An 11,022-nucleotide genomic window follows, 5' to 3' on the forward strand; every position below is an offset into this window, starting at 1 on the left:
CTTTTGACTGATCAAATAAGTTTTTGTTTACACGATAAAATTACTGATACATCGGTAAGCGACTTTATAAAAACTTTATCTTTGCTTACGTTAATATAATATTTCTGGTTGCATATGTCGCTTTGTAATACTAAAATCTAAAAGAGTATTTCATCTGCTTTCAAGAAGAGTATTTTATTTTGAAATACCTCCAAAAACAGCGAATTTAACTGGAATCGTATGTAATTCGAAATTTTTTTTACGGAATCTGTATTTAGATTAGAAAATGTAAGAAGCTTTAGGGGTTAGTAATAACTGTTGATTAGAATAAATTTTAGGTAGGTACATACCTGTTATGGAGGATTGGTCTAATTAAAGGGCAATTTGAACACTTTTGAACTCGGAGCATTTTGGTACCGAGGCCACGCATTTGTCAAGCTATATATATATTTATACACCGTAGGGTTATGTAAAAGAAGTATCACTTAGTTATTTATGCGACACAAACAGATAATATAGAATTTTATCAGCTAGACATCTACTGTAAATATGAGATAAGGAAGAAAGATAAAATTATTAAATTAGGCGCCACTTCGCGAATCAGATGAATCTCAAAAAATGACTTCCAAATTGAACAATGGAGTACTTTAATTAATATAATTACATATTGTATACCTGAAATAGTGACAAAAACCGTTACCATGGTGACAACGTCTTTAGGTACATAAATCTTAATACCACGATAAAAATAATAATAATAATATTGGACAACTTTTATAGCGCCGATTTTGTGAGATATCACCTCAGGGGCGCTTAATCACTAATGTCAAGTGACAAGAGCTCAGAGCTTCTGCTTTGTTAATCAACACGCCGTTTCCCCGCAGGGGTAGGCAGAGAGAACGGACCGCCAAACAACTCGGTCTTGGCACACACTCCTTGCCTCATTCACATTCATACATCGTCTCATACATGCTCTTCTATTATTCTGACTCTTGACATGTCCCAACTTGAGTATCTGATCCACTTGGTCGTGCCATGTCTTCCTCGGGCGTCCCCGACTTCTGCTACCATTAAAATTTTCGTCATTTATTCTCTTCTTCGTTCATTCGCTCTACATGCCTCGTTCGTGCATCTAAGCGTGTCTTTCTTAATCTTACTCATTACTCATTACGATTTTCGATCGATTTTAAGGCGATGCACTACGCCGTGTATAATTTGGAATCGACCCGCTAACAATAACACTCCTTATGTAGATGGCGATAAGGCTTAAATTCCCGCTTAACACCATCCGCCTGTTTTGATTTAATCAAGAAAAAAGGTTTCATGCTAACTCAACACAGTGATTATTCAACACACCTTTAAAAAGTGATATAAAGTCATTAAAAACGATGAAATTTTTTTTTATCCTAACCTAACCTACTTAACCCAGTTAATAAAGTTTTTGTTTCATCACTTTGCATGATATAACTTTTTAGAGATGTGATGAATTATCATTTTGATGATTTATCAGGTCACCGTACATATAGCTTTGTATTAGTGATCGACAGATCATTGTAGAAATGTATTGTATATTTGTACAGCGCTCTTGAGGTGATTTTGCACAAAAACGGCGTTGTAAAAATCATCAAAATATTATTATTATTATTAAAAAAAATCACAAAAAATCTACTAGGTAGTTCATCGCCTTAAGATGAATTTTTGTGCCCCCAAACCATATTTTACGATGACTAACCAATTCTCTACTGGTAAAACCTGTAGGAATATATATTATACTTGAGAGGAAGCTACAAGCTAAAAATGTGTATATTCTTGGTATACCTTATATCGTAGGTAATAGGCATTAAAATCGCTTGACAAACGGAGTCTATAAATGTTCGATTTCAAGCACAAAACTGGTTTTTATTTATTTTGTAAATAATTTTATAGGAAAGCAAAAAAGTTAATCAAGTGAAACTGTCACAGACAATCTTAGCTATAATACTGTATTTTTAAAAAGTTGTTTCGTTTGTGCGTTCATACATTTCTATTGAAAAAAAATTTTTTTAGTAGTTTGCATTTATATTTTTATTGAGTAATTTATATATTTATTTGTATTTTACTCAAGAGAAGCGATAGGAAAACCTTCAATTTATCTAAAAAATATATTTTTGTATTCATAATGTACACCAATTCGTTATAAAGATGAATCAAAATAGTGATTTGGCATTAAGCTTCGCCTTAATAAACCATTTATAAACCAATGACAAATATAATACATATTAATAACAACTTCATAATATTGTAAAAAAATATCGTTCTTTAGATGTGATATAAAACTTTGTAGGTAGGTAGATGTACTATATTGTATTTCAATGTATGGTATTGTTACGCTGTTGTCGGTTGTCCATATTTGGCGGGAAATTGATAATGTCGTGAGGTTGGTATTGCTGTTTTTAGGCGCCAAAATGCGGAAACGTTAACTTCAATTCCTGCTTCGCTTCGACTCGATGTTATTTTTGTTAATTTAAGAATGCGAATTCACTACGTTCGCATGTGCTTTTGTCGTTGCCAATTCTATACTTGCGTGATTGCGTATGTTTAATTGTTTCCTATAATATTACTATAATAGGTTTTTTTTATATGAATACCGTACAAGAGTCTCAACTGCTCAGACCCGATGGTGCTATCGCATCCCCACTCGGTGTAGTTTGTGTTGCTGAGGGGAGTAGGAAAGAGAAGGAGACATTAAAGAGGAAGGTGCGGAAATACCTGGCCATTCAGATCTGGTCACATTACACTTGTCTTATTAACAATAGTTTATCATTAAAAAAATAAAAAAATTTGACAAGTCAATATATTTCACCAACAAATGTGGATATAATGTGTCTCGACGCCATCTAGTGGGAAATTTAGCATTAACAAAGCCTTTCCTACAAAAATAAAGTTGGTTGTTTACTTTGTGAACAAAATATATAAAAAATATATAATAAGCAGCAATTGTTGATTGAGGTACTAGTACATATTGAATTATTTGGCGGGTTGGAAATAAGCCGAGATAGCTCAGTGGTTCAGAGCACCTGACCGGACATCAGAAGGTACGGGTTCAATTCCCCTTGGCGGCATTTATTTTTACTCGGGAGATATTTTCAATTTTTATTGATATTTCCGGCGACTAATTATTGCTTATAATTAGTATATATTCGATAGTCGTACCTACTTGTATGTCGAATCAATTATGTATTATGTTTCGAATGCAATGTCTTCGTGAATTAACCTTAAGTAATAATTATTGTAGATTACTAACGAATGAGTAAATCACGCATTCGGACAGTAAAGTAATAAAGTAACAGGTAACTAATTAGAATGGAGCCTTTTGCGTGCGCGATCTTTAATTGAGCGATATGGGATATGATAACTGTTGTTGCTTATTTTTACCGCTATGTGCAAGTTACTATTATAATAATATGCAATTATTCTCTCTTCGCGTAATAATAATTGCATAGGTAGATATAATCATTTTTAAATCAATCCGATTTCAAGTCGTGAGTACCTATTTTATGCAATTTTTTCAAACATTAACCCTAATAAGTATGGTGGAAATCGCAAGCTACATGCACTGAAATATTGAAACTTAGCTCTTAGCTAATGTAAATATTCTCCATCGACTGGAAAAAATTAATAAAATTTAGTAGATATAGCAAAAGATGAATTTCTGATGTTTTGGTGACATTATAAGGAGAGATATATAGATATTGACAGACGATTGTCTTAATATTTTTTCATCCTTGTCCTTTCTTAAATAATAAGATTTTATGTAAGTTCCATTTGCCAAAAACTAAATGTCACTCTATCTGTCTTTATTATCTACTTTGCTTCTTCTTTTGAATAATGATTAATGATTAGTTATGGTTCAAATATTGTTACAATATACTGTCAAATTACCCATCTGGTAACACACCTAATACTTATTTTTTCTTTAATTTTGAAATATTTTGTGATTGTATGTAGAATTACTTTATGTTTCTGATTACTCTTAAGTTTGCTTCACTCAAATGTTAATTGTTAACCTCGATACAGGCTTAGTCCTAGTAAGGTTGATTTTTATGTGAAAAAAAAGTGTTTTATGTATAGTGAGATGCAATAAATAAATAAAATAAATATGTAGAAACAATGTTGCCTAAAAATCCAGAGGAACATTGATGGAAGGCGCAGGTCCGGCTCAGAGCCAAGCGACATCGTGTTATGGTACGTATACATTTGCGAACTTAAACTCGAACCGAGCCACGAATTACGGGAAGGGAAGGGAATTACTGCAAATGGCGTTTCGCGCCATTTGTGGTTGCTTTGTTCCTTTCCAATAAGTTGAGGTTCAGTTCAGCAGTTCGGCTCGCGTATGTATACGTAGCATTAGGTGTTAGGTATAATTAGTGCCTTAGATGCCTGGAGCATTGGCAAGAGGACTGCTCCAATTGCGTCTGAACAGAGCCGGCCCTGCCGAAGGTGATATATATACCCAAGTCTGATATAAAATTGCTTATTAATTCTGTGTTAATTATCACTTTGTCTAAATTGGGTAGACATTATAAATAATGGCTGGATATTATATATAATATCTGGATTTATTACTTTGGCTCTAACATATGAATAAGCCGCCCTCGTGGCATATTTATTTGACTGGTGCGAGAGCAGTTCCACTGAGTTTTTACGATTGCAGGGTGAATATTGCATTGATTATAGCCAACCTTGGATGGGACAAGAAACCAGGAGTAGAAGAGGGGAAAAACAGACGTAGTATCTAATTAATAACGTTGTTACAAATTAATATTAAATCTCTAAATTGTATAAATCATAGTCGCTAACCGCGTCTGTCTGTTTATGCGCTTAATTCTTCTAAACTACGCAATGGATTTTGATACGGTTTTCACTTTAATTTAGACAATTTCTTTCAGAAACTTTATGTATATAATAAATGTATATTTTATTTGTAGAAAGTAGAGAAAAGTCGATGTTTTGTAATCCGACTTAAGTTGATTTAAGACCCCGAGCAATGCCGGGTAAACGTCAGCTAGTCTTATTGTTCGAGGAACGAACAAGGGTTGGGATAGTCGTATTTAAAAGGGCTATTCCACACAGATAAAGCATAGATGAAGCCTATGGCTTATGACAGGCGAATGCGATAACACAATTTGTAAGGTTAATTCACAGTCAGCTTACCGTGTGGCGAACGAAATCTGCATCTCGAGAATCATCTGTCAGCACTGGAACGGTGATCGTTGTACGGTAGCACTCGTTATTTTGAATTGGATTGCGATAAAATACGTCTAAGGGATTATTCCGATAAATAACCGGCGATAGTAAACACGTTGGTTTTGACAGGAAGAACGTTTTTGTGCGATTGTGCGGCTCACGGCACTCCGTGGTTATAGCTGACGTGTGTGAATTTAGACTGTGCAGTTCAAATTCTGACCATACTATTGGTTAGCTGACGGCCTGTCAAAAGCAACCGGCGTGACGGAACACTTATTATATAAAAATACAGCCTGCTTATGTTTGTGCTTGCAAAACTCGAAAAGTAGCCGACTTATATCGTTGATTTTTTTGTTCTTATTAGTGCCAGGAGTGTTTAGAGAGTGATTTGAATGGTATAAAAAGTCGGAGACATCCGAGGAATACTTAACGCAAAATCTCTGCACTGGAATGAGATACGGAGTAGAATTAAAATTGATGTAATGTAGTTTTTTAACAGTAACATTGTGGTATACAGTAGTGGATGGTGGAAGAAGTCGGAGACGCCTGAAAAAGGCATTAGCAATAGTGAAGAAATGCGGGGTCCACTAGTACTTAATAAAGTTCCATTACAAGTTACTCATTTATTTATTTAAATGTACGCCTAAAAAGGCTTTTACATAAAAGTGAAACATGATGCAGTGTACAAAGGAGAATATCTGTATTATACAGGAGATACTGACAGGAAATAGATGCAATCCATTGTAAAGTAGGTACAAAATACACAATTGTAAAATTGTAATTACAAGTATAATGAGAAAATATTAAGAAATAATCAAAAAAAGAAAACTAAATATGAAGCTATATTAGTAAAATGTAACAGAAACATAAGTAAAAAAGAAATTACAACAACACTAAATATAAGACAAAACATTAAAACTAATTTACCAACGCTACTCTAATTTGTAGGATTCGTGAAAGTGCAATTCGATTATGCTTAATTCTATAAAAGGAGTCAATAAATAAATCAATAGCACCCCCATACATGTTGCCCAGATCATGCATCTTTTTGGTCAGTGAGTGTGTCAGATAGTTGGTCGTGAATGTATTGCAGAAGAATGTTATATTTTGTCTTGTATTCCTAGTCGGCAAATGGAATTTAATAGTGGCAACGATGGCAGGACCATCAATTAAGTTGTTAATGATTCCGTGTAACACAACCAGGTCTAAAATAATTCTCCTGCCAGACAGTGTTATTAGATGCAAATGATTCATAAAACTGACATGATAAATGTAATCAATAGGAATTCTGAACTTAAAATTTACGTTCTTAAGAAATTTGTGCTGAACTCTTTCTATATTATTGGAGTGAACTTTATGTAAAGGGGACCAAATAGGTGAATTATACTCCAATTGACTTCTGATTATTATGGTTAACATATTTTTCTCATTCATGTCCCATAGTAAATTTGATGGAAGCCTTTCTTCAAATTTGCACAATTAAATTAATAATTCCAAACACAATAAAACCATGTATTGCTTAGAGTTCTAGGAATATTATACAACACATATTATGAGTTCATAGCTGGTTACCTTTTTCATACGTGAAGGACGTGGACAGATTAAAATGAAAGTGTTGACTACAAAATTGCTGCCCGTCTAGTCTAAGCTATTTTTTTCAATAAAAAGTAGTCGAGCGTTCTGTGAATTTTTTTTGTAATTGATTACATCATATATGATAACTTTGTTAGCCGAACCAACTGGTTCTTATTAGCAGTAATTGACACAAAGTGCATTTCATATTATGCTGGCCGAGTTTATAATGCATTAGCCACAAATTACAGGACGAGAGCCATAGCGAATTGGGACAATGAGCCACTTGCATGTAAATTGAATTGACTCCAAAACAATGGTGAGAATAGCTTTTGGTCCAAGAAATACGGGAACGCTACACAAATAATCCATAGGTCACGCAATTATTACCGTGTAAAGTTTCCGTACTAACCATCTTACTGATTTGATTCTTACACGTGGTGTGGTAAAGCCGGCCTTGAGCCTGGTTTAAGAGGAAGCTACAGGTCAAAAATGTGTAAATTCTTAGTATGCCTTATATCGTCACGAATAGACATTAAAATCGCTTAGCAAACGCTCGATTTCAAGCGCAGTAGCGGTTTTTATTTATTTTGAAAACAATTTTATAAGAAAGCAAAAAAATTATTCAAGGGAAACTGTCAGAGATAATCTTAGGCATAATAATGTATCTTTTTAAGTTGCTTAATTTATGAGTTCATACATTTCTATTTAAAAAATATATTATTTGGTAGTTTACACTTATGTTTTATATAGATAAACTAATATTTTTTAATAAAATAAAATACTTTTTTGTTTTAAAACCACGATATTTATTAATTTAAGAACCGACCGGTTTCGCTTTACTTAAGCATCATCAGGGTACAAATTAATACTGTACCCTGATGATGCTTAAGTAAAGCGAAACCGGTCGGTTCTTAAATTAATAAATATCGTGGTTTTAAAACAAAAAAGTATTTTATTTTATTAAATATGTCAAACCACAAAGTGATTGCTTTCTACAATAATATAATATTTTTTATTTGATTTTACTCAAGGGAAACGATTTTATTCATAATGTAAACAAATTCGTTATAAAGATTAATAGAAAATAGTGATTTAGCATTAAGCTTCGCCTTAACACCGTTTTAATTAAACAAAAGCCATGGTAATAAGTCAAGTTTTTACTGTTATGACCTTACGCGCTATATAATTTTTACACCACGTTTATTAGTAAGGCTGTTAATGTATTGTTTAACTTTGACTTAAAGTCTAAAAGTGCTGATTCCAGATTAAGCTATTGATAATTTCCGACAATTTACTCGGAAATTAGAACCGAGTCAACCGCGCTATCGACCTTGCCAGATGCTGAACGGGTAGGGCCAACATTTATTTAGTATATTTCCTGCTGTAACGTCATCCAAATTCAGAGAAATGCATATATGTCAACGTGTGTATGCGTGACTACCACCAAAAATTAATAAAATGCATTGTCATCGACAACGAGTATATCTAAAGAGTTTCAGCTCGATCGTATGTCACCAAAAATGAAACCAAAAATGTCCTTCCCAGCAGGTATTAAAACTTAAAATTGTTCAAACAATTACTGCGGTTTTAAAAATAAGTTGAACAGCTTAAAACACAGATGTCAAAACGAGAAAAATATTGAAAAATAATCATGTAAGAGTCTCATTCAAAGCAAGGAGCAATCAAAACCACTCACCAATTGTCTTGTTGATCCAATCAGCCAAATCCTCCTGGAGCGGATAAAGTTGCCTGGCCTGGGACATGTAGATCTTGTCTTGGTAGTAGGCTGTCACATCTTCATCAGTGCAAGGAGTCTCCTTGCAGGCCAGACCACCGTCCACATCTGCTCTTTCGTAGCTGCTACTTAGTCCACAACTTCCCTTCCCATTGACGATAATGTCAGAATGACCAATAAATCTATCTTTTGACTCGATTTCTACATGCTTCTGGAAACTCTGCGGTTCTTTTGAATCATCAATTTCATCTGGTCTAGATACCAGACTAGCTTTTACATCGATTGCAACGTTTTTGTCATTAGTTTCTTGCTTGTTGTCATGTCTGTATTTTACTCCAGGTGTTTCTTTGGCGTTTTTGCTGCAGGCTTGCTCGAATGCGCTTCGCACGCATTCAAATGCGTTGGTTCTGTCGAATGAGTTGATGATTCTATCGTAGTTACCACTCAGTCTTCTCTCGTAGATCTTGTTTGGTACATCTATCTGAGTGTGCGACGCTGGTCCCCAAGATGTCCTGTTGACTCTGGTCGGACCGCTGTTGGCGTGGTATCGATAGGAAGAATAAGCCATATTTTGAGATGGTTTGATATTACCTCAGTTTTTAAAGTAGATCAAATCAAAAACTCTTAATTGAGACTTAAAAAAACATTTTGTGACTAGTTCATCGTTGCTTCTTAATGTTGTTGACTTTGGGGAGTTTTAAGAAGACATCTGAAACAATAGATAAAACGAAAATTAGTACATAAGATATCAAATATAGTAAAATGTTTGTAAAATCCATTACATTGTGACTTTCCATGTTGACTAAATGGTTTTCTTCTTAAGACACTACGTAGATTGGGTATCTTATCATTTCTGTATCTGATCGTATTAGTATCTGATTGACTGAACAGTTTCGATTGTTGTAGACGGAAGTGGCGCCCTCTGTTATTTTCAAAAAAGAACCGTCGAAGTTCGTATACATCTATGGCAAAACTAATGTCTTAAATCGTAATGTACTTCTCATAATTATGTGAACTGTCAGTGTGCAGATGTTTTGGCATTACAAATTACTTCGAATAAATTCGATGTTTTTTAACGTATCGTTGCCGTAGTTTGGTAATATTATATTATTCGTTCTTATTAACAGCGGGTTCAGACGTTTCAATTTTAGTTGATCAACTCGGCACTTGAAAGCATATTGCAAGTCTGAACCTTCTTTCAACAAAGTTGAACAAGTTTTTTGTTAGAAATTTTTACACTCAATAAAAGTTGAGCAACTAAAATTGAAGAGTCTGAACCCGCTATAAGCGAGTGTTCTTCCAAAACCGGTCGAAGTAGAAATAGAAGTAAAAAAGCAGTTTATAACAAAGTAAGTAGATTAATGTTATACTTTTTTTTCATGTTTAGAATAAAATAATGACGTTATATGAATAATTTTTTTTAATATTGACGCTTTTTTGTAGTATAACTTTACGTTTAACTGAACTTCACCAGATCAGTATGTTATGTATTATCAACAAGTTATATGTACAAAATACATCGATAATATACTGCTGATAAATGTTTCAATAGTTGGCTAAACGAAGAATGCAAAAATTTTACATTTTGTACTCCTCCAAACTTTAAAAAAATGTATTATTTACGAAATTTCCGTAAGAATGTAAAAAACGCTGAAATGTTTTTATATAAAAGCGGAAAGTGCGGATTAAGAATGTCGCGAAATCAATAGATTTATTTTTCAATGAAAGATACAAAACAGCCATTACATGAATGTGAAATCCGTTACTAACCTCAATCAAAATATCTTTTAGAATTGTAAATAATAGTTAGCTGTTTTGGCAGAACTCAATTCTTTATCGATCCGAACTTTAACATACATATTAAGTAGGTAGGTACTATTTGTCATAACAATGAATAAATTTTGTAAACTTTGCAATTTGAATCTATGGTTTTTGTACCTTTTATCTTTACTGTAAAGCAGAAATTTGTTTTGAAATGAAGCTAAAACTCTGTCACGGTGATCTTTACATCTAAAATTGAAGAAATATGAGGGTTTATGTATTCTTAACATTTTTCAAATATTGGACAAGATAAAAATTGTAAAATTGCGACATTTTTTAGAGGCCAATTGTTTTGAACTCCCAAAATTATCTCATTAGGTATGTCCTATTTGAACAAAGTATATAAGATAATAATATGCTCTATTTGAACGTGGTATATCAGATATTATGCATTCTTTGAAGAAGACATAATTTTTTTTATTTATTTTTTTTTATTTTACAAAATAGGTAGACCAACAAAGCTGTCACATGCCAGCTTGTCTGCAGGATCCACCGAATCAAAATATCTTAAGTTATTAAGATATTAATATGATTAATATAATAAATATTATATCTTAATTTATTTTAGGGATATGCACTTTTAGAATAGGGAACAAAATATTTTCTAATTCTTTGTGCAGGACATATTCTTATATCTTTCTGTTATTATATAGGTATAAATTGAACTGAAAATCCCAGGGAATCCT

General features: G+C 33.2%; 1 protein-coding gene across 1 annotated transcript in view; it reads right to left on the minus strand.

The window, feature by feature from the left end:
* Positions 1–9,216, minus strand: part of LOC149413588 (uncharacterized) — a 48,120-nt gene extending 38,904 nt beyond the window's left edge. Inside the window, exon 1 of the mRNA XM_089644558.1 lies at positions 8,477–9,216. Within this exon, the coding sequence (XP_089500684.1) occupies positions 8,477–9,083 (607 nt within the window). The 5' untranslated portion in view covers positions 9,084–9,216. The remainder of the gene's footprint in view (positions 1–8,476) is intronic.
* Positions 9,217–11,022: the final 1,806 nt, after the last annotated feature.

This window comes from Hesperophylax consimilis, chromosome 21 (genome assembly GCF_061612785.1).
Source record: "Hesperophylax consimilis isolate HC1 chromosome 21, BYU_Hcon_1.0, whole genome shotgun sequence".
NCBI classification, from domain to species: domain Eukaryota; kingdom Metazoa; phylum Arthropoda; class Insecta; order Trichoptera; family Limnephilidae; genus Hesperophylax; species Hesperophylax consimilis.